The 24,142-nt window shown below is 43.0% G+C and overlaps 1 protein-coding gene across 2 annotated transcripts in view; it reads left to right on the plus strand.

Moving 5' to 3' along the window:
- Positions 1–24,142, plus strand: part of POLR3E (RNA polymerase III subunit E) — a 31,926-nt gene that overhangs the window by 1,883 nt on the left and 5,901 nt on the right. For both annotated transcript variants that reach the window (XM_061367462.1, XM_061367454.1), the window contains exons 2-18: positions 2,537–2,617; positions 3,716–3,766; positions 6,077–6,154; positions 7,619–7,734; positions 8,058–8,140; positions 8,867–8,974; positions 9,443–9,492; positions 10,777–10,896; positions 11,465–11,550; positions 12,566–12,610; positions 12,695–12,786; positions 13,563–13,683; positions 15,290–15,371; positions 17,737–17,796; positions 18,756–18,913; positions 19,193–19,257; positions 20,806–21,299. In XM_061367462.1, the coding sequence (XP_061223446.1) occupies positions 2,582–2,617; positions 3,716–3,766; positions 6,077–6,154; positions 7,619–7,734; positions 8,058–8,140; positions 8,867–8,974; positions 9,443–9,492; positions 10,777–10,896; positions 11,465–11,550; positions 12,566–12,610; positions 12,695–12,786; positions 13,563–13,683; positions 15,290–15,371; positions 17,737–17,796; positions 18,756–18,913; positions 19,193–19,257; positions 20,806–21,299 (1,845 nt within the window). In that variant the 5' untranslated portion in view covers positions 2,537–2,581. The remainder of the gene's footprint in view (positions 1–2,536; positions 2,618–3,715; positions 3,767–6,076; positions 6,155–7,618; positions 7,735–8,057; positions 8,141–8,866; positions 8,975–9,442; positions 9,493–10,776; positions 10,897–11,464; positions 11,551–12,565; positions 12,611–12,694; positions 12,787–13,562; positions 13,684–15,289; positions 15,372–17,736; positions 17,797–18,755; positions 18,914–19,192; positions 19,258–20,805; positions 21,300–24,142) is intronic.

Below are 24,142 nucleotides of genomic sequence, written 5' to 3' on the forward strand. Positions count from 1 at the left end.
CTGTTCTGTCAATTTTATGGTATTATGTATGACAAATGTAGAAATGAACTCCACCATGTACATACATATACACTATAGATGTAGAAAGCTTCATTCTGATTCAGAAGATTCCTTCATGTTGCATGGATATTACAAATATTGCTGGGACACACTCCTTCCTATTTATAGAGCTGTCATTGTCAGGCTCCAATAAAAGGAGCTGTAGTCATTCTTTATCCTTGCATGAATAAGAAAAAATGTAATCTCTGTAATGCAACATTTTCCTTGAGTACTGACAGCTGCATTCATAAAGATTTTGTCTGTAATTGTTGAAGCAGATGACAGACCAGAGACCAGGCCCTTCAGGCTGTTTCCCTTTCTCTCCTTAGCCCAGGAAATCTTTATTTCTATTCTGGAAAGTGGAATAGCTTTCTCAGGAGAGAGGAAAAGCTAGCACATGTTCGGCACAGGCTGTCCAGAAGGGAAGGGTGGTTCCCAGTCCCCTCAAGGGGGGTGAGGAAGGAGGGTTTGGACCCAAGTCTCCCACCTTCTGGTGTTCACGTGTTCTCACACATCTTGGGCATCCTCCAGTCATCAGCTTTGTTCTGAATGAAAACTGCAGTTGTTCCACTTCACGCGGTGCTGTCGAGCTGGCTTTACAGGAGCCTGCTGTACAAGGCCACCCAGGGGATATGAGCAGAGCAAGCAAAATTGGAACTGGCAGATCTAATTTCTTCAAGGCAACTTACTCGTGCATGTATTTCTGGGAAGAACTGAGTGCCTGACTGCAGGAAACGCTGATCTCTGTCAGGTATCACATACAGTTGTACAATAACTGCCTCAGTCTGTGCTTAAGACACTGGCTTTTTACTGTGAAGGTTTTGCATTTCTACAGAATTATTTCAAATGTGAGTCTGAAGTATTATGAAGGGGTAAATTCCCAAATACAGATGTATGGTGGGAAGAGCCAGGGATATGCTGTGCATAAAGAAATGGAAAATTCCAGTTCTGTATTGGGAGGGAGGGGTGCTTTTTTGGTAGTGGAAAACCTGTAAGTGAAAAATATGGAATCATATTTCCAGGCGAAGTGGCAAAAGCAATGTAAATAAACCAGAGGTGTTGCCTGAATGGAAATCTGCCCATGTAGTGATGTTGATAACACTCATACCCAGAATATCTATTCAGCCTCTCTGAAAGGTTTCTTAGATAACTGCATGTATATTAACATCATGTTTTGAAAAGCCTGAAGGTCTGTTGAAATATCCTGAGCTGCTCAGACTGTGGTGGCTTGTGTATTTCAATAAAAAACCCACCACCATCTTGCATGTAACATGGATGCTGGCTGCTTTCTTTCCCAGCTTCTCTGTTGCCAGCTCATCCTGGATGCTGCCTCTTTCTCTATGGGAGGTTCAGCAAAGAAGCAAGCTGTCATTGAGAGTAGAAGGCAGTGAGGGGAGGTTCCTCAACATAGATCTCGTTTCTTTGCCTGATTCTTTGTTGCTAAAACTTTCCTTGATCGGTTTGTGAGAGGTCTTAATTTTTGTATGGCTAACTCGACCAGTACTGGCTGAGTAACAGTGTCTTAAATAATCTGAACTGATTTACATTGTTGCAATGGCATCCCAAATAATTTGTAGATAGTTTTGTTAGATTTCAGCAGGGGAAAACTATTGTTGCTTTAGCTGAAGGATCATTTTTTATTCAGAGACCTGAACCAGATATGACACTGACCTCATCACTGGATTGAACATGAAGACTCTTCGCTCTAGAGCACCCAGTACCCAATTAATATAAGAGTCTTATTTTCTTTGGAGTTGGTTTAGTTATGAAGTAAAATCTGTTGTTCTGATGATCTCAGAGGACTTCAGGAGAGGCTGAGGAGCATATTTCAGAGCAGTGTGGTCTGAAGCGTGGTAGGTCAGGAGACAAGGCTGCAACATGACAGGTAGATGAAATCAAGGTCAGTGTATTTACAGATAGGAGTATTGTTTGGTCCCAAGCACAGGGTTCGCACAGGTTTTTTTCTTCTCTCACCTCTAAGTGGGAGCTTTCTCTGTTATCTTCTTTCAGGGATTTTTCCTGAGGAGGGAATCTACTGACCTGTGTGCCACTGTCCATAAGGACAGTGGCAACTCCAGTGGCAGTTTCAGAGCTCATACATGCTGACTGACCAGCCAATGCACTTGTAGATGTGCTGGCTGGAAAATCACCTGCTGCCGGTGTGTTACAGTTATGCAGTACATAAAAGATAAACTTTCTGCAGGTATAAAAGGCTCGTCTTTCCTTCTGTAGAACACTGATTTAGTGGTTTCTTTCATACAGAACAGGCTTTCAGAAAAGTTACATGAACTTACCTATTTTTGAGACACTTGTTTCTTAAATTTGGTGGCAGTCCAGATTGTGAAGTATTAGGGACCTGATCATTCAAACACATACATTCCCTCAAAACCCAGACTGAATACGTTGCCACTGAAAGGAACCAAGTTAACAAATACTCTAGGCATGTAGTACATGGCACAGATGTATTGACTCGTATGACATTTCTGTTTTCTTTCAGGTTGTGCCAAGGAATAAGCCAAGAAAAAGCTTTTTGTATCTTAGCATGGCAAATAAAGAAGATGATCCAGTTATACAAGAGGTAAAAGTGCTATGTGGCAGCAGTGCTTGTACAGGAGGTGCTTTTTCTTTGTTATTCCTGGTGTTCTTACATTGCTGAAACAATGTGTCATCTGCGTCAGTGGTTATCTTGCAACCCATGGCTTGCTCTGTGCAAGGAAATACGTTGTGTGGGCCAAGTATATGGCCCATGGTATCTGTTTTGCCAAAATAGCGGTATATATGTTGACAGATCCAGCTTAGGTTTTTCACCCTTCATAATCATTCCATGTCAGAAGAGGAAAACAGGTGGGGAACTTGCTTCTACCACTGTGTTTCCCATGACTCTATTGTATTCTCTGAGGGCTGTAAAAGATCAGAATGACTTTGATGAGTTAATACTGTTAAATATGAAGCTGTTTCATGCCTTCTGTTAAAATAAGCAGTTGTGTTCTGATTCTGGACTAATGTAAAGGAATTCTGTGCCCCAAAGGACGGTCACAGTCTTCTGTTCACTTTTATGTCTGAATTTACATACCAAAAGTGCAAGGAAGGAAAAAAGCCATGAGGAGCAGGAATTGTCAGGAGTGTATCTAAAGGTATCTAAGATGGCAGCTTCCATATGTGAATATTCATGAAACATCCATGGATTTTTCTGTGCTGGTGGAAAAATGCTAATACTGAATCAGATTTGGGTAGTGGTTGTCTTTTGTCCTGATTTAGAAAGATTTTATGACAAAATACTAGTACTGAAGTTACTCTTCAGACGTACTGCCAAAGAGAGAACTTCATCATTCTATAATTGTGATAACAGATTCCCTTCAGCCCCTTGGAAAAAACATTTTCCTCTTTCATTTCAGATTTCTTTGCCATGTTTCCTTAGAGAGGCACAACACAGCTAAAGGCACTGTCTGCTGCTTCCTCATAGTGGGGATTTTTTTATTTTTAAAAAGCCAACTGCAGAATTCCATGTTGAAATCGGCAGAGAGAAGACCTTTCACAAGAGAGTCATAAATGTGTTTTATGTTAGAGTTTGTAATGAAAAGCCAGTAGTTAAAACTGTCAGCACTTGAGCTCCAGGGATGGTACTTTTATCAATTACAGCTGGCATCTGATGAAAGTTGTTTGGTTTGCTTTTTAGATTGACGTTTTCCTGGCCAGAAGTCTGCTGGAGAAACTGTATCTGTTTCAGGTATTTCAGTTAACTTGTGCGCAGTGATACTTTGTTTAAAATAAATTTAAACAAACATCAGTAACTTTCCTTACTGCTTCAGCCTGCCAAGATCTTTGATATAAGCAAGCCTGTTTGGGTGTCAGTCAGTTTTGAAATCATAGAATCATAGAATAGTTAGGGTTGGAAAGGACCTTAAGATCATCAAGTTCGAGCCCCCCCGCCATGGGCAGGGACACCTCACGCTAAACCATCTCACCCTAGGCCTTGTCCAACCTGGTCTTGAACACTGCAAGGGATGGAGCATTCACAACCTCCCTGGGCAACCTATTCCAGTGCCTCACCACCCTAACAGGAAAAAATTTCCTCCTTATAGCCAATCTAAACTTCCCCTGTTTAAGTTTTAACCCATTACCCCTTGTCCTATCACTACAGTCCCTAATGAAGAGTCCATCCCCAGCATCCCTATAGGCCCCCTTCAGATACTGGAAGGCTGCTATGAGGTCTCCATGCAGCCTTCTCTTCTCCAGGCTGAACAGCCCCAACTTTCTCAGCCGATCTTCATATGAGAGGTGCTCCAGTCCCCTGATCATTCTTGTGGCCCTCCTCTGGACTTGTTCGGACAGTTCCACGTCCTTTTTATGTTGAGGACACCAGAACTGCACACAATACTCCAGGTGAGGTCTCACAAGAGCAGAGTAAAGGGGCAGGATCGTCTCCTTCGACCTGCTGGTCACGTTCCTTTTGATGCAGCCCAGGATACGGTTGGCTTTCTGGGCTGCAAGCGCACACTGAAGCCGGCTCATGTTCACTTTCTCATCGACCAGCACCCCCAAGCCCTTCTCCGCAGGGCTGCTCTGAATCTCTTCTCTGCCCAACCTGTAGCTGTGCCTGGGAGTGCTCTGACCCAGGTGTAGGACCTTGCACTTGTTGTGGTTAAACTTCATGAGGTTGGCATCAGCCCACCTCACAAGCGTGTCAAGGTTGCTCTGGATGGCATTCCTTCCGTCCAGCGTATTAACCAAACCACACAGCTTGGTGTCATCGGCAAACTTGCTGAGGGCGCACTCAATCCTACTGTCCATGTCAGCGACGAAGAGGTTAAACAAGACCGGTCCCAACACCGATCCCTGAGGGACACCGCTCGTTGCTGGTCTCCACCTGGACATTCAGCCATTAAAATACTTAGTATTAAATCATTTCCAAGACAGAAGTTGTCATTTATGGCACAGGCTTGTCATTAATTTGCTCCCTTTAACCACCCTAGGGGAGTGCTTTTAGTAGATGATGTCTTTTTATCATGGTCTGGGTAAATCTGCAGTCTGTCAGCCATCTTCTGTCATCACTGATTTTTGCCATCTTTACTAAACATGTTTCTTTAGGACTGGCCCTATTTAGAACGTCATCAGTATTCATAAATTAGTGTGAGACATCAGAAGATTCCCCTTATGCTGTGGAGATAAAATCAACTAGTGGTTAAGTAGAAGATGGAAATGTGTTAGGAAGGTAGAGCTCTGTTTTCCATTCTGCCACTTAATTTCTCTAATAATTTTATCCTTGTGATTCGCTTTTCACATCTGCAAAATGAGAAGTATGTTGAAGCTGTTGGATGAAATGTTCAGCATAAACCAGTGATGCCCACTGGCAAGCCCAGTGCCTCCTGTCCAGATCCTCTGCATGGCATGTGCCAGCAGAAGCAGACACATTGGACCAGGCCACGCAGCCTTGCCTCTGGGACACCTACCCACAGATTCTCTATGTCAGGAGAGAGTGATGGGGCCTGTGGGTGTTTTGGAGAAATGGCAGCTCTGAGCAGGATGCTGCTGTGGCTGGAAAATTTCGTGCAGGTACCACACTGTCCCCTGAGCATTCCCAGATGGTTCAGAAGAGAGGCTCATGTGGCTAATTCTCGGTTTGCTGTCCTGACTACATGTGGCCTGTATCCTGTAAGCAAACCCACAGATACTTTACTTTTAGATAATAACTCTCCTAAGAGTTAATGCTGAAGGATAGGTTTTTAACTGCTTTTAAGACTTCCTTTTTCAGCTGGACTAATGTGAGATTAATGTAACACATTTTCCTGTGTTACAGTTTATTGAGGGACAGGAAGGGGGTTGTGTAGTGATAAAAACAGGGCTGAGGGGAAAGCAACAGGCTTTCTAGGTCATACTCCCAAATACCCTGATGACTCACAAATCAGTCAAGTAATTTCTTGATGTCTTGTATCCATCTGGCAAGTGGGATGCAGGGACAGGGAAGATTGGGTGAATTTCTGTGAAGTTCTGTGATCTTTAAATGAAGAGGGGCTTATGAAATGGGTTTGTTTTCCAGTATCCTATTCGTCCAGCTTCCATGACCTACGATGATGTTACGCATCTATCAGCAAAGATAAAGCCAAAGCAACAAAAGGTTGGTCATATTTGAGTCCAGTCTATAAATTTTTTTCTATGTTGTGCAGAATATACTTGGGAAAAGCACAATGTGCTGTTAAGCTGTTACAACTATGCACCTACTTGAAGGACCAGATCTCTGTGCTTGGTGATATGGGGGAGTCTTTCATTGTGCCTGTAGAGTTTAGAATAAGAGCAGTTTATAAAGAGAGGAATTAAAGTCATGATGGAAAAGCCAGTCTTAATATAGAATTACACAGGGAAACATAGTTCCTAGTGCTGTTTTAGTCTGTAGGTGCTTGTATGAATACATCTTGATTTGTAAGGTCTTTACAATAGTCAGAAAAGAGTTGAGGTTTTGAGGCATACTCTTTTAGTGTCAGTGTGGGTCTTGATTTCTCTCTTGTCTGACCATGAATCACCAGCAATCCTTTTGAAGTCAGTGAGGTTGTATAGGTAGTGAATATACAGCCAAATCCAGAATGATTGCACTTGCTTGCAAATGCATCCCAAAACTGTGGCTGATTTTAAAATGCCTTATTTTAAAAATGCAGAAATAGATGTCTGTGATATCTTTTATTTTGGGAAATGTTTAGAAGAGTGCTTATGTGAACCTTGGAGTTAGGATGCATGTTGTGTTCAGGAAGTGTGCTGTTAAAATTAGCAAACATTTGCATTGTAAGCCCCTGGAGACTTGGAAAGCTGCCGTCTCATCCAGGGACTTGTAACTACTTCAGTTTGCAACTAAAGTAAAGGGAAAAAAATGAGGCAATAGCTGTGATATTCAGCGCATCCTGATGAAGAATATATACTGTATTGTTACAGTATGTAAATAGAAATGCTGTGCAGGAAAATGCTTATTTTTGAACATTTGTCTGAAGTTGAAAGCTTGAGGGGGGGAGTAGTTGTTCCTGTAACTAAAAGCCTGGAGCTTGTTTCTGTGCTTCAGCCAATGTAAATCAAGAATAACTGTAAGTCAGCTGCAACCCCAAACTGACCTGAATCGAGGCCTTTGCCTCTGAGGAAGACATAGTTACTTTATACTGCTTGGTACCCAAACTAGAAGGAAACATACCATAAATTTGAGAGAAGCTGAATGAATTCTCAGTGATGGGGAGGCTTAAAGGATATTGCTTATGCGCTTGATCTGTACTTGATCAGTAAAGTAGACTGATAGTGTAGTAGGAGGTATCCAATAAAGTGAAAGTGTAATTTAAGGCTGCATAAAGAACTCATTTTTCTGCTCCCGTTCATTTCTATGGGAGTTGATAAATCTCCAGCTTGTTTTTAAAAAGGCCCTATCTTACAAAACCCCATATATAGGCTTAACTTTTTGTATTGCCCTGTGGATTTGAATGATACCACGTATGTATTTAAATTTGCTGTAAACCTATGGATATGTTAGCAAGTGTGGGATTGACATTTAATTCATGTTTGGGATCCTGCTTTGGTAATTACCTGTCTTTCCTTTCCTGTTGTTTAGGTTGAACTTGAAATGGCCATTGATACTTTGAATCCTAACTACTGTCGCAGCAAGGGAGAACAGATTGCTCTCAATGTAGATGGCACGTGTACAGATGAAACAAGTACATATTCCTCGTAGGTGTCCTCTTTGTCTTCATTTCCTTTTTATCGTGGGCATAGACATATGTATGGCCACTAGAGCTTCAGGGAAAGGTGAGAACAAGGGGCTGGACAGTTTTGGGGGGTGCTCTGGACACTGTTATGTAGCAAGCATTCTTGGAAATAACTACATTTTTTGTGTGCTTCATGAATTCTGAATTGCAAACAGAAAGAGGAGTTTATATGTATTTGCTGCAGTTGTTGATAGTCCATTTTGGGAATTGGTGATTTCAGACCTTCAACATCTGTATGCCACATTGTCTGTGGAATACAGTCTCACAGCGTTCATCTGTCTGCAGGAAGCTGATGGACAAGCAGACTTTCTGCTCTTCACAAGCTGCCAGTAACGTTTCCCGCTATGCAGCTGCTGTGTATAAAAAAGGTGAGTTTCTTTTGCTTTCCCCTCAAGAGTGAAACACGGTCATTTCAGGAGTAAAGTCAGGCCTGTTTGTCCTTTTATTTTCAAGCTGTTTTAATTGACTAATGTGTCTTTAAAGGAAGGAAAATCTTTCCTTATCAATATCCTCAGAGTCCTTGAGAACATCTAACAAAGTTGTATATATTACATAAGGACACTGGGTTTGTAGATGCCTCCAGGATCTTAACAGTGCTTGGTGGCCTGAAATAATATACATTTGTAGCATAAGTTTAAAATTGTTATTTATCTGATTATCTCTATCTAATTGTGTCTGTCACTTTCCTGTTCAACACTTTTTGCCCTCTCGTCTCCTAATGCCATCCCAGAGTTTTGATCTGATGATTGTTTGAGGTGAAAATATGTAGATTGTCTTCAGTAATGACTGTTCTACCAGGAGTCTCCTGAACTGTAGGTCAGATCTGAGCTAGAATGTGGCTTTCTACAAGATCTGGTTTCAACACAGAAAGGAAAGTAGCAGAAATAGGTCTTGGTCTTTCATACTCCTTTGAAATCCTGAGCACTGGATGAATTTTTCATACAATTCCTTTTTACGCTCTACTGTATGAAATATTTATGTTCAATTGAAGTTGTGCCTCTACAGAGATAGGGAGATGATGAAAAGTGCTGTCCTTGTGCAGGGGGTTAAAAAAAAAGCGAACAGTTTTAACCAAAGTTAATTCTGTTTTGCAGGTGAACTTCACCTGACTCCACTACATGGAATTCTTCAGCTGAGGCCAAGCTTCACCTACCTGGACAAAGCTGATGCAAAACACCGTGAAAGAGAAGCTGCTAATGAAGGTAAATGCTCCACAAGCTGTGTTTTCTTTTGGGAGGTGAAATACAAGTTCTCTCTACTAATAGAGGCCATTATATTCTGAAGGTGTTTATTATAACGTCAGTTATAGGGCCATTTTTCAGATTGTTTCTCTGATACTGTTTTCAGTGTAGGTGTATATATGCTTTTGAGGGCACAGTGTGGGGGATTGGCAAAGGGGTAGGAGGTGTTGGGTAGTGTCAAAAGGCAGCAGTAGGGAGTGTCAACACTGCCACTGAAATGTTGCACTGCAAACTTGTGGGAGCAGTATCTCCTGTCACAGAAGCAGTGTGGTGCTGTTATGCACTACATAGTTTGGCAAGCTGGGGTTGAACCCATGGTTATGTAGTTCCTAATAGCACTGTCTTCCTGCATGGGCCCTCAAACAGTTACAGATTTGGTTTGGCTTTTTTACTGCAGTGGTATGTTTATTCTGATGTATTTTTTGGCAGGTGGTGATTCATCCCAGGATGAAGCTGAAGATGATGTTAAGCAAATTACTGTATGTCCAGACTTCCTTTTTATGGTGGTTCAGGCAACAGTTCACAAGCTAGCATGGCAATTCACACCCAAATAAAAGGGCAGGAGATCCCAGCTAGTCCTGGTGACTCTGGGCTAGGGAGGGGGGAAGCAAGAGAGGCTTGCCTTTGTTGCAGAAGCAGAAAGACTGTATCTAGTGGACTGCCCCAAGGGTCAGTACTGGGACCAGTATTATTTAATATATTCATCAGTGATTTAGATGAGGGAATTGAGTGTACTGTCAGCAAGTTTCCTGATGACACTAAGCTGGGAGGAGTGGCTGACATGCCGGAAGGCTGTGCTGCCATCCAGCGAGACCTGGACAAGCTGGAGAGTTGGGCAGGGAATAACTTGATGAAATATAACAAGGGAAAGTGTAGAGTCCTGCATCAGGGCAGGAACAACCCCAGGTTCCAGTATAGGTTGGGGAATGACCTGTTAGAGAGCAGTGTAGGGGAGAGGGACCTGGGGTTCCTAGTGGACGACAGGATGACCATGAGCCGACACTGTGCCCTTGTGGCCAAGAAGGCCAATGGCATCCTGGGGTGTATTAGAAGGGGGGTGGTTAGTAGGTCGAGAGAGGTCCTCCTTCCCCTCTACTCTGCCCTGATGAGACCGCATCTGGAATATTGTGTCCAGTTCTGGGCCCCTCAGTTCAAGAAGGACAGGGACCTGCTGGAGAGAGTCCAGCACAGGGCAACTAAGATGATTAAGGGAGTGGAGCATCTCCCTTATGAGGGAAGATTGAGTGAGCTGGGTCTCTATAGTTTGTGGAAGAGGGGATTGAGGAGTGACCTTATTAGTGTATATAAATATATAAAGGGGAGTTGTCACGAGGATGAAGCCAGGCTCTTCTCAGTGGCAAACAATGATAGGACAAGGGGCAATGGGTACAAACTGGAACACAAGAGGTTCCACTTAAACTTGAGAAGAAACTTCTTCTCAGTGAGGGTGACAGAACACTGGAACATGCTGCCCAGGGAGGTTGTGGAGTCTTCTTCTCTGGAGACATTCAAAACCTGCCTGGACACATTCCTGTGTAAACTTACCTAGGTGTTCCTGCTCCAGCAGGGGGATTGGACTAGATGATCTTTTGAGGTCCCTTCTAATCTCTAGCATACTGTGATACTGTGTGATACTGTGACAGTGGTGGATGATTCATTTGAGCTAGGGCCCCTAGCTGCTGTTACTTAGGTATCAAATAACTAATGCAGGTGTTTGTTTTGTGAGTTTTGGGGTTGTATTTAATGATGCCCAAATCTTCCAGGTACGATTCTCCCGCCCTGAGACTGAACAAGCTCGTCAACGGCGTGTTCAGTCTTACGAATTCCTGCAGAAGAGACAAGCAGAAGAACATTGGGTTCATCTGCATTATTATGGCTTGAAGGTAGGTGTACTCTGGCTGCTGAAGAGGCTGCCTAGGCCAGAAGGCTCAGCCAAATGTAGAGCTGTTTCTAAGTTTGGGCCCATGGGAATCAGGGAATTGTCAAAAGATAATGAACAAAAGTATGTCTGTAGGCTTGAACAGGCCCTGCAGTGCTCTGTATCTCCTCCACTGGAGAATGCTTTGGAGTCTCCACAATGGAAAAGGTTTAAAACTGAGAGCTGGACAAGAGACAACTGAGAGCTGAATTGAAGAATCACTTAGGTCTTGTATTATGAACTGGAATTTGTGGAAAAACGTGAAGAACCCAGTCAGTTGAGTGTCAGAAATCCTGTTTGTCTGACCCACATGCATGTCCATCAGGAGATTTTGAAGTCACAGCAACAGAAATCTTGCCACATCATGAGAGCATCTTTCAAGAAAGTGAAAGCAAACATCAGTTAGTGAGGTGGATGCTTAAGTGGCACAGTACTGACAGTGCAGTCACAGTTTGGAATGAGGAAGCCACCTCTCTGGCATTTTCTATGTTTTCAGTATGTGGTGGTGACTCTTGTTCTTTCCGTATCTCCAGGATAGCCGTTCGGAACACGAGCGCCAGTATTTATTTAGTCAAGGTCATGGCCTTGCTGAAAACACGGAATTAATTAAATCTCCCAGGTAATGGTTTGATGGTTTCCTACAGAAATTGCAGTAATTTGTTGGGGTTATTTTCAGAGTAGTTAGCAGGTGTATTCTTTAAAAGTCTGTTCTGTGAGGACTGTAGCCATGATAAAAATTGTTTAAATAATACAGAAGCAAACTAGCCCTTGACTTATTCAGGTTGCTTTCTTTGTTTCCCTGTACTCTGAGATTGAAAGTGGCTGTTTTCATTTGGGATTGTACGTTATCACAACCCTGTGTTGTTGAGACTGCAAATACTGTAAGGGAAAAGTAAAAGCTCCTTCTGGTTAAAACAAATTTAAATTCTGAAGCCAATAACTTCCTGTGTTAGCAAAACTTATATAATTTTCATGATTTGTGAGAGACACCTGAAACTACTTGAAATGTGTTTGGTTTTGTTTCTTGGTGACTGCAGCTATACAGGAACCTTCCCATGATGCAGTCAATACTAATTCTTCACTGTAATCTGATACAACCATGGCCCAAGTAGTAGTAAAGTGTCAGACTCCCTCTGTTTAATGGTCTGGGTGTATTGTTCTTAACATTCAGCATGTCAGTGCAACAGTGCTAGGTGTTCTGAGAAGTCTTTATAATCTGATTCTTTCCTTACAGACACTGGTAATTATATGAGTGGAAAAGACTTTCTGTAGCTGGCCCGATTCTCTGTCTGTGGGACCTCACATGACCCCTCTTATTTTGCTCTGTCAGAGCACCTGTGTTTGATGTATTTACTCTTGCAGTTCCTCTGCTTGGACACCTCATCTGTCAGAAGTCAGGATTCTGACTCGCATTTATTTAATGCTTTCTCTTTGGTCAGATGAATGTCAATAGTTTTTACTAGTACTGAATTTACAGAGGAAGATGGGAGAGGAAAGGGGAAAGCTCTCTTTTCAGGCTAATGTTTGTTTTGTAGATTCACACAGGTAGTATTGCTCTAAGCAAGAAATAACTGTATTTAAACTGGGGAAGTCCCAAGACAAGCATTTTAAGGATGTGTTTTCTTTTCTCCTAGTGAATATTTAATGATGCTGATGCCTCCAAGCGTAGAGGAAGAGAGGTAAGTGTTTGTACAGAATGTTCAAAGTCCATATTGGTTGGATGCTTGTTTTCATGGGCTGCAAATCTGTTTGTTTATCTGCAGTGACAAACCAATGGCTCCAAGCAATGTGCTTTCTATGGCCCAGCTGAGAACTTTACCCCTTGCTGATCAGATCAAGATCCTGATGAAGAATGGTTTGTAGCTTTTGTAATACATTTGCACTTTGTGACTTTTAATTGCCTCACCTTTTCTAGCAGTGCCACTCTTCCCACCTAACCAGACAATCTGTCTGGATGTCTTGATTCTGTGAAGAATCCAAATCCTGAGCCTTTTCCTTTAAGAAGTCCTGCTGTGCACAGAAGAGCAGGTCTGATTGCTCGTCTGTATGTTTGGAGGCAATTTAGTCTTAAAATAATTTCTGATCTGATGATAGCTTTGTGGATACATCTGTTTCAGCAGGTAACTTCTGGAATGTGGGATCTGAGTGTAAATTGTAAGTTGAAAGCTCACACAACAAGCTGCACTTTGGGATTTTCTGTGGAGTTTTCAGTGACATACGCTTCATGAGTGTCATCTAGGAATTTTACTTTGTCTCTTCAGATTTACTATCTGATGAGAGCAAACGCTGAGAACTTTGCCTCAGAACCTTCCTGTCTTGTCAGGTGTCTGTATAGCCAAAGGCATAGCTTTTTTTTTTATTTACTTATTTTATTAATGCATTAATTTGGGACCAGTTCGTCTAATCAACTGGGACCATTTAAGCCAATCAACTTTTCAACACTAGCAGATACTTTCAGAACAAATGACGGCTGTAGTGCAGGGGGAACTTAGTAGAACTTAGGTTTTGGGTTTTTTCTAAGTTGCAGCTTTGACCACGAACTTCAGCATAAATAATCCTAGATTTATAAATCTAAGTCTGTATCATATGCATTGAAGAAACCCTTAATCTAGTTTGTATTTTGCCTTTCAGTGAAGGTCATGCCATTTGCAAATCTGATGAGTTTGCTAGGCTCTGGGACTGACTCTACGGCAGTTCTCCGCTGTATACAGCAGGTGGCAATGCTGGTCCAGGGAAACTGGGTGGTGAAGAGGTATGGTTCGTCTTTGTTACTGGGACATGGTTTTCTGCTTTTAGGAGAGGATCAGAACAATGGATCTTATATACTCATCTTCCTTGTGTTCCAAAGTAGCCATTTTCTTAACTCACAGCAGGGTAAAATCTTGATTTAATGTTTGGTGCTTTTTAGGACAGTCAGATACTCAAAATTCAAATTATTGATATTAAAGGATAATACCTTAATATCTACCCTAGCTAAAATTATAGCTGGGCAGTGATGTAATCTGTATTTCCATTTGAGTTATGTCAGGGTTTTGGTGGTTTTGCTCGTGTTCTTTTGTGAGAGGACTGCTGTGAATTCTTCCAGAGATTAGTGTAAAATATAAACACAGAAAATGAATTCAATGGCAGCTGTAGTATTTCTTAGCTAAATTCAGCTAAAGAAGGATATTTGTGCAGTCACCTTGTGTTCATCAGTGGGTGCTGCTCTTGCCGGCTGAAAGCTACCCTCTGGAAATCATTACCCGCTTAATAAATCAAGCGTGGAGTTCTGAGTGTACCATATGAAATGGATTCTGTATCATCCTTCTGTTTATTAGGATAAAGTATCCCACTGGGAATTGAAGTGTAAAGTGCAGTATAATTTTTTTGTTTGTGGGTTGGTTTGTTTGTTTTTTTTAACCTGGGTGGAGCACTGCATGCAGAGAATTACAATCTCTTGAATAGCTCTGTGTGTTTGAGTGGCACCACCTAGCAGTCTGGGTCTGTTAGCAGGATGTTTCAGCTGTTGTGATACAAGCCTGTACTAGCAACATGAACGGTTTTAACAGCAACCCCTGCTGTTCCTCTAGCTATTCCAAAAGGAAGCTGGAAACATGTTAAAAGATTGTATATTAGCATTCAGATTGCTTTTACGTTACAGCTCATTCTTTCCTACTAGTCTGAGATGGATGTATGTATCTCTAGTAGATGTGGCGTGTTTGGAATGGTTGGGCACAGAGCAGCCCGTGTGCACATCAGAGCTTTAGATGGAGAGGGGACCCATTTCTTTGACCTGGGTAGGATCAAGATCATGAACCTGGGCTGCCTTGAGACTTTGGTTAGCATGCTTACAAATGTCATCCAGTTGGTCTTGCAAGCAGACAAGGACACAGGTTAATCTTGGTCTTGGGGCTGTTAGATTTGAGCATGACATTTTGTAGTACTGTTGTCTTAAGCCTGTGATTGCTGGGAAAGACTTTATTAAAAACTCCTTATGCCCATCCATCAGCATTTTGATTAAATGCTGCCTTCAAGGCTGCATACTAGGTTAGCCTAAGCATTTCTTAGGATCACTCTGGTATTGTTTACACCAACCCATAGGGGGATAGGCTTTGCAAGAACAAAGCAGAGCTTTTACCTGTGTTGCACGCATCTGCTAGCCACAAGGCTATGCTTAGCTGGTGTAAGCCTTTTTGCACTAGTGTAATTGCAGTGGTGTAATTACACCAGTATTAATTCCTTTAATGAAAACTAGGCTTTGGGTAAAGGTATAATTTAACTGCATAACAGGGAGGACATGTTTGTTACGTTAATCTTCACCAATACCAGTTTTTGTGGAGTACCTAGTAACTAATGTGTCCTTCTTTTTTAATTAACAGTGATGTCCTCTATCCAAAAGATACTTCTAGTCCACATAGTGGAGTCCCTGCAGAAGTGCTTTGTAGAGGGAGAGATTTTGTTGTAAGTATAACAGTGTTTGTTGTCCTTAAAGGAAAACACAGATGAAGTTTGCCTGAGACACCATGGCATTGCAGAACTGCTGCTCTACTGCAATAAGGTGTTTCCTCCAAAGAAATCATTTGTGCTTTAATCCTGAAGCCTGTCATGGGAGTGTTGGTGTAGATTGACATTATTGTTGGTTGGCAGGTTCAGATCTGTCATTAACAGTATTCATCCATTCCTAATACATGCTGTAGAGCCCCTATCACATAGCCCCACAATGAAGGGCTTACAGAAAAGCCAGGACTGGATAACAAAGTACTTGTTTCCCCAGATCTGTTTCCTTGGGCTCAGGACTGTGAGGTCTCACAAGGGCAGTGTGGGTAAGCCTTGTGCTCCCTGAGCATGCACTATTGATCTTTAAAAAGGACTTTATTCCCCAGAGCCGCTAATCAGTGAAAGGACTTTGTTCCAGGCACCTTTTGTGAGCAGTAGCTGCACATGGAAGTGAAATGAATACAGGTCTTGTAAGCACATGTAACCACAGCAGAAAGAAACAACCTCTGCATTGTGTTTATTTTTGCTAACTATGGAAAGAATTAAGTTCCTAAGTGGCTCCTAAGTTCATAATCAGTTTATGGCTTCCGCCATCAGAGAAGCTGACAGGTGCATTGCCCTGATTTCTTTCAGTTAGACCTGACTGTTCCCCTTGTTTGCAGTTTGTTTCTGAGATGTAGTTTTGCATAGCAGCATGCTGTGTATGATACTTTAAGGAAATTACAGTATTAGTATAAGATAAAACTGATGGTGATTGAAGCTGACTTTTGATTGTGCCTTGATGTCTGCGCAGGACACTGCCATATGGAGACCTGGGTTCAGGTGTGACCCAGTGACATAAGTCTTCAGGACACAGTAGATTAGCTGACACGTCATGTGTAAAGTCCTAAGTACCAGAAATTATTATGCAAAGTTAAGTAAGCATCAGTGGTTTAGTGATTAAGATGTAAAGATAAATTATTTTTGTTTGAATTATGCCAAATATACTACATGAAAAAATGGATCTGCATTGATCTCGAAGTAAATTGCTGATTAGTTCTAAACAGGGAAAAAGTTAAAATGCTGGAAAATAGAAACATATTTCTGGCTTTCAGACAAAGTAAAATGTTTGATCATAAGGCTCAGCCATAGTATGTAATGCTGTGTTGCATCTGTGGAGAAAATGTGCTCTAGCTTAAAAACTGAACTTTATTTATCTGTATGTATTTGTGTAAAGTAATAATGCTAAAAGACATATGTGGCCAGTGGTGACTTTCACTGTCCACCTGGTCCTCACTGTGCTTTGGGGAGGAGGAAGAGTAACTTGTGTCTTTTTCTAAAAGCTTCTGTTTGTTCCCCAGATTGTCACATAAATAAATTGATGACACTAGTACCATTGGCTCTAGTTCAGGTTAAAGGGCTACCTCAGAGTTGCATGCAAGGAGAACTGATAGATCTGCTCCCTTACGACAGCAGCATCTTGTGCTTTAAAACAAGTGCCCTGTGCCCTAGAGTGAGCATGGTGATTTTGTGTGCTCATGGGCAGAGAGAAGCTGAATCAGAGAAGGATGCAGAGATGACATCGTAGGGCAGGAAGAAATTGACAGTAATGAGATTTGAATTCTTCACAAGACTAAAGGAGGTTGCAGTCTATTTAAATGGAGACAGGAAGAAGTCAAGGTCATGTTCAGTGTTCTGCCCAAGTCCTCATGTATCCTTTTAGCCTGCTCTCAGCAGCGGCCTTTCAGGATATTAGAACTTAGGAGCTGCTTTCCAGAGCACCTGGCTTTCCATTAGCTGGGGGCAAGCGTGCATAACTGTAACTCAATGTGATGTGCACTGAAGACAGGAACAGGCATTTTCTAAGGGGCTGTGTGCTACAGAAAGGCAACAGTCATCAGCCTCTACAGGCCCCTACATTGACAGAAGTGGCTGAACAGTTTATTTAGGTTAACTATGTGAGAAGCTGAGCCTCAGGTGTGACTTCTGGAGTCCCACCATCACTCCAGTGAATCTTCCTTTTTTGTTTCTTGGAAACTAACTGAAGTTTGAGTTCAAGAAATTCTTCATTTTGTATTTTGTAGTATTTTGGCTTTTGTAGTCACGGGTTCACCAAGGCAAACCATGGATTCTCAAAGCTTTTGATACTGTGTTCACGGCCATTTGAGGCCAGAAGAGGCCAGAAAGTGTTTTGCCGCTACCTGGCCAAGAATCACCTACTTCCATATCCTTGAAAGGAACGGGGTTTCAATTTTTCTGGTAACATCATTGAACAGAGTTATTACTACAACTTCAATAAGACAACTGCTGAATACAGTTGCTAGGTTTTTCTCCTTTGTTCCCTTCCTAGATGTGGAAGTTCACACGGGACCGCTGGGTTGTGAGAAAGGAAGTGGCAGCAGTTACAAAAGTGAGTAATGGTTTTTTCTCCCTAAATCAGAAGCTGGTGATGAGTGTTGGGCTTTGTCTATAGGTTGGTAGTGGATGCTGCAGCCTTCTCTCAGGTTCATAGTGTCTGCATTACTGCTGACGTGCAGTGTTGCTCTCCAGGTATGACTTCACTTTGGAACAGGTATAAATGCATACTTTTGTTTAGAAGTTTCAAGCAGCTCCCACAGTTACCGCTACTTCACAGGATATGACTGGTCCTGTAGCTGAGCCACTGGAATGCATCTTGTCCTCTCATCTGTTTCAGTGGAAAGCTGGACACTGTTTGAATTAAGCTGCCTGATTGTGCGTCAAAACAGATGTGTGCTTGTGCAGTCCATACTAGCTGCTGTTCTTTGGGTGTGTTATAAAAAGCAACTCCTGTTGGCAATTGCCACTTGTTAGCATTGAATAAAAGCTTTAAAGCATCTCAGGCACCTGAATATTTTGTTAAAACTGGCAAATTAATGAGAAATATAAAAGAGAACAACACATAATTTCCTTAAAATAAAGTAACATTATAAAACACAAATCAGTTTATGCACAGACCATCTACTTTTGGAATGTAAGACCCAGCACTGCTTAAAAGCTGTTCATGTGTAGATGGAACATGTCTGACCTGCAGCTCTAAAATAAGATTAATATTGTAGAATATGCTTCTCTTCACAATAGAATCTTTTCATCTCAGCTTGGAAACTCCCTTTTCTTCACAAAGCATGCCAGGAGCTATTTGAGTCTCAGGTGATTCATCACCACTGCTCTCTGAAGTCCTGTGCTTTTAGCATTGTGTGAAAGTGTTGGTGCTGCAAAGAAGGATGAGTATCTCTGACCTAGCTGGGTGTATATTCATGGAGATGCCCCATACATACCAGATCAGCATAACTGCATATGTTTTGTGTAAATTGACTTCCTTATTATGTATGCTTTTGCTTTTTCTTTTAGCTCTGCCCAGAAGACGTGAAAGACTTCCTAGAGCACATGTCTGTGGCCAGAATAAACAAAGGCTGGGAGTTCATGCTCCCTTATGATGAAGACTTTGTTAAGAAGCATCCAGATATAGTTCAGAGGCAACATATGCTGTGGATGGGCATTCAGGCTAAGTAAATAACTTGTTTTATTTTGGGGAATATGCCACAGGCAGAGAACTATCTTGTACAAAGTTTCTGTAGAGACTGATGGATACTTTCATCTGCATTACTGTGAAGGTTTTCCCCTCACAATCACCAGGCAATGGTGTGGTGGGGGTGGCACTGCATAGCTCAAGTAATTCCTGTTCCTTGTCTCCCTGGAGAAATTTAAGTGTTCTAGCTAATGGCTAAAGGTGGTCTGGCTGCATGCAAGCAAAACTGAAGCTGGTATATTTTATCTTTGTCTTTCAGATTAGAAAAGGTCTATAATCTCTTAAAGGAGCACTTGACACCAAAGAATCAAGAGGCACAATCAGGTAAATGGAATTGTGCTTGAATCATCCTGAAGCCCATTCATCCCTCTGTATTCCTGGGTGATGTTTTGGTGTTCGTCTCTGGTTTTGAACGTGGTGGTGACCAGTCTTGTTTTGTTTGGTATTTTTCCTTTCTTGTGATTTCCTCTAGATTATTTGAAGCAGAGCTTGGTCTGTACTAACATCGCTGTTGTTGGGGTAACACAAACTTACTGTAGCATCCTTGCAGCAGAGCGGGGAGGATCCTTGGCACCGGGGACTCACTATTTAGTAGTGTAAGATCAGCTGGTTCTGTTTTCCACCACTTCATTTAAGGCAGCTTGTATAGTGTAGGGGTGTAAACAGCTCATGAAGAGAGGGCAGGGCAAGTGCACACGTAATTCTCACCTCTCAGTTTGCAAGCTGATGTGCATGAGGTGACACTTTTTTTCATTTCCTCTGGTTTGCACTGTGCCCTCTGTGGTGTGATTGAGGGCTGAGCAATTAATGAAGAATGTGTTTGGCAGGCGGTTTAAGGAGGTGTGAAGCTGTCTATTTGACATCCTTCTCCATCACTGATGCTAGTGCGAATATTGAAGTAGCTGCTCATAATCCTAAAATTGTGAAAACTTGAGATTCCAGAGAGTTTTAACTAGGCACTGGGCTCATTGCCAGACACTGGAGCCAGTGCAGAGTGTAAGCAGAACTGACAAATGAGCATATGAATCCATTTCAATACCCTGTGTCTGATCTGCTTGGAAGGATTAGGTGTTGGGTTATTTGGAGAGGATTAGTGAGCCTTACAGCAGAGAAGATAACTGTATGTGTGCTGTGCATGCTTTTGCCTTAAAGACAGCACTCCTTCCTTTGGCTTTGAGACTGGTTTCCTCTGCCACAAACACACATGCCCCTTCCTTTCACCTTTGGATAGCTGGGTGTGGAGAGGACACAGGTGGAGAGGCACAGAATAGCATGGAAAAGCACTCTCTCCTGTCCCTTTCTCCCTATCACTGGGTGATAATACTCAGAAGACAGTCTCACTATGAAAGTGAGCACCTCAGTGGGCACCTCATGCTAAAAGGGTGTTTGCATTCACTGTTAACCCCTTCACTCTCCTCACTGTACCATCCTTATGCTGGCTCTGGCAGTAGCTCAGGCAGGGCCCACCAGCCACTAGATACTCTCAAACACACACACACACAGAGAGAGGAAATCTGTTAGGCAAGGAAGCATTTGGGTCACAAGTGGAGATGTGTAAACAGCCTTCCGTAGGCCCTAGTGATGGAATAAGTGCACTTTGTCTTTGCTTCAGATTCTTTAACTGGAATACCCTTCTCCAAGCATCTGGCTTACAACTGTCAACATGTTTAACATTCCCCCCTCCCTCCAACAAACCACAGAAAAAAACCCAAAACAAAAGTAAAATGAATAAACATACTGGTTTTATGCTATAGATTTCACAAGCACATGATGCTTCCTCATTTTATTTCACTATGAGCTCTTCAAACAACATTCTGCAAGAATGGAACTCTGGTTATGGTGAGATTTATGGTATCTTTTGTTTCTCAGTAGGTCATCCGTTGCTGGTTCCTGGGGAGCAAAGGGTCAACATGGCTAAAGCAAAAGTCAAGCAGAACTATGGGCAGCTGGAGAAGGAGTTCCAGAAGCAAAAGGCAGAGATGAAATCAAATGATACCTCAGCTAAGATGGATGTTTCCAATATACGCATTAAAGAGGAGCCTGTGAGTGATGAGGAGCCAATGGATACCTCAGCTTATGAGGGCATGAACAATGGCATCGTCAATGGCCTCCATAGGGAGGACTCCATGGACTCTCTAAATGGACACTTGCCTGGTGGCTGCATTGACAGGGTAGCCCAAGAACTGAAGGCATTTGTGTCATCAACATTTAAGAAACAGTTTGTACTCACCCTGAGTGAGCTTAAACGGTTATTTAACCTTCACTTAGCCAGTCTGCCTCCAGGACATATGTTGTTCAGTGGCATTTCGGACAAAATGTTACAGGACATGGTGTTGGACACTGGCTGCAAACAGATTTTGGTGCCTGTAAGTATGTTTTTTCGCTTGGTATGATTTGGAGGGGTGGGGGGGGCAGTCAGATGTCTGAGCTGAGAAATGTGTTCAGTGCTGGTGGACTGGAAGGACAGAAATGCTCTGAGTAACTGTCCAATATTGGATATGTTGAAGCTGCTGGAGGTTTGTCTGGCATCCTGCTTCTGGCAGGCCCTGCACTCTGCTTTCTTAGCTCTGTGGTATGCTGCATAGCTGGACTGTCTTTAAGGCACTGTTTCCATGTCCAAGCTGTTGAGCTGCACTGACTCACTGTCCCAACTCGCTCCTGTTAACAGGATCTAAGGCAGTCCCAGATTCCTATCAGGGTCTCCTGGAATTTCACAAGCTCCTCTCAGGGACAGGGACACAACTGGGGGAGGAAACATGGCATTGCCAGCCTGGGAGCAGCAAGGCGCACCCAACAGATTGCTCTGGGAAGCTACAAACTCTCTGTGTAGCAGGTTTACTTTGGTCAGGCCTTTTCCTCCTAGGCTGTGCAGAGGAGTCTTTGTTTCTTTGTCTTTATGGAAATGACGTGTGATTGTGAGAGACAGAGCAGGTTTGTGTGACAGTCCATTGCTTAGGAAAGGAAAAGGAATTTGGCATCATGGGAAAGAGCCTAAAAGGAAATTAATTTTACGAGACATCTGGCAGTGCTGATTGGGTTGCAACCAGAAAGAGCTTGGGAGTCAGCTGCCTTGGGGAGAGAGGAAGAGACGTGTGAACTACTTGAAAGAGCAGGCAAGGCGGAAATAGGAGGAAGCAGGCAGGCTGATGAGAGAGTCTGGAGCATGGGAGTTGATACCCAGCTAAGGAGTAAGGGTTGCTACTGAGGGGGGTGCAGAAATAACATGTTCAGTTATGTGCAGAGTACGTGTTGTGGCACCTTGGAACTGAGTAACAGACTTGAAATGCCATGAGGGAGACTATGGGTTTCGGTACTTTCTGCTTTCTCTCCTGACAGCTTCCAAGTCCTGGAGTAACATTTGCCTGGAATTGCCTCCTAGTGCTGGCTAGGTTCTCCTTTGTACAGGGTGTAGTGTGTGCACTTGCCATGCTGATGGTAAATAGCTGAGGTCATTGCTGCCCTATTACTTGAGACTGGGACTTGTTTGCATTGAAAATTCTGGAATTTTTGGAAGTGATGCCATCTACTCTTGGCTTAAAGGCTGTGAGGAGTGAAAGTGGGATAGTTTCTTTCAAAAGTTAACCAAAATAAAATCCTGAAGGGAGGTAGTTGGAAACTTCCTTCTGTCTGGAAAACCCTGTCACAGGAGATCTGCAGAGGTACAGAAGTGGCCACTGGAATGTCTCTTGCTGGCCGTCTGCTCTAGGTTTTAGTTCTGCCAACACAGAATTTACTGCAAAACTTGAGATCTGGTGCAGGAGCCTGTATAAGCCTGTGCTGTTATCTGCAATGTAAATCATTACCCCCAAGCCTCCCTGTGATGCTCTGTGTAGTTGGCAAAGGTGCTTGGGCTGGTTTTGCTCCTTGCATGGGCTCATACGCTTGGGTTTTTCTTGACTGTCCCCCTAGACAGTTTTATCAGAAGTCGTGAGGGTGCCTGAGCTCAGGGAAAGCCTGCAGGGTTGTTCAGCGTGGGATTGCAGAGTTGCTCATTAGTTTTCTGTAATTGAAAGTGCTTTGGTGATAAAAATCAATGATCTGAGGTAATTAAAATGATGTTCTGTGGGGGGTGAAGAGACTTTTGGCTTTTACGCTGCCCTATTATAGAGCACATGTTGCTGAAAATGGGAATTGAAACCTTACCAGTAAAAATCCTGCATTTAGTAAGAAGCTGACTGACTGCACTCAAGCAGATATATAGTGTTTCTGGGGAGCCAGAAGAGATGCCACTCCAGCTGCAGATGAGGCTGTGGGTCACCTGCAAGATGCTGTGCTTTGTAGTGTCCTCACTTTGTGGAGAAATAGTGAATCCTGGGCAGATGCATCGAACTGCAGGGGGCTGCTGCTGCCATCAAGAGAGAGTGAGTAGAGGCGTCCTCAGCAGACACTACTCACGGTGTCTGTGTGTGCGTGTGTCCAGAGCTTGCCTGTGTCCAGCCCCATGGGAAACGTTTGTGCAGGAATCTGGCTCCTGAGTACCTACACCCATTCCTGCAGCCTGGTGGAGTGCATGGGAGTGACTGGCTCCTGCCAGCTCCTTCCCATGGTCAGTGCGGTGGCAAGGTTCTGCCCAAATCTTGAGGATATTTTTGAGGCATCAGGAAATGATGCAACCTTGGCCGGCATCCTGCCTGGCCAGGGTAACAGGAGAGAAATGCAGCCCTGTGCTCACAGGGAGCCTTGTGGGCTAGTGCCTATGCCAGGCTCCTGGCAAGGAAAGCTCCACAGTTTACCTTTAGGATTAATCGAGCTGATAAGTCTTTTCTGGCAGACTCAACCTCTGTCTGGTTTAGCTGCCTGACAGTGGCTATTTTTAGTGTGTGCTCGGTGCTTGAGTGAGACACATCCCAAAGCCAAGGGCTCCTCCCTGAGAGCTTCCGTTTGAATGTGGCAGCCCTGTGGACCAGGGACAGCAGTTTGTCTCCCAAAAGCCCTGCGCTCGCTCTGGGGCTTAGAGCAGGAAGGGGCATAGGGCAAGTATTTTAGAGAAGGATTTTAAGGCAGTGGAGAGCTTTTTCAGGGTGAGACTGGAGTAATTAAGATAATGAACATAAAATGGCAAAGGGACAGTGGATGGGACAGTAAACCTGTTTGGACAGAACGGCATGCCTCTTCAGAGTTGCTTTTGGCATGTGCCACTTGTGTGCTCAGGCTGTGTGACAGCAGCAAGGAGTGGGACATGTGTGATTGCGAGAGACAGCAGGTTTGT

Source organism: Neopsephotus bourkii, unplaced genomic scaffold, assembly GCF_033783945.1.
Source record: "Neopsephotus bourkii isolate Nb327-2 ecotype Australia unplaced genomic scaffold, CSIRO-AGI_Nbou_v1 NB_126, whole genome shotgun sequence".
NCBI classification, from domain to species: Eukaryota; Metazoa; Chordata; class Aves; order Psittaciformes; family Psittacidae; genus Neopsephotus; species Neopsephotus bourkii.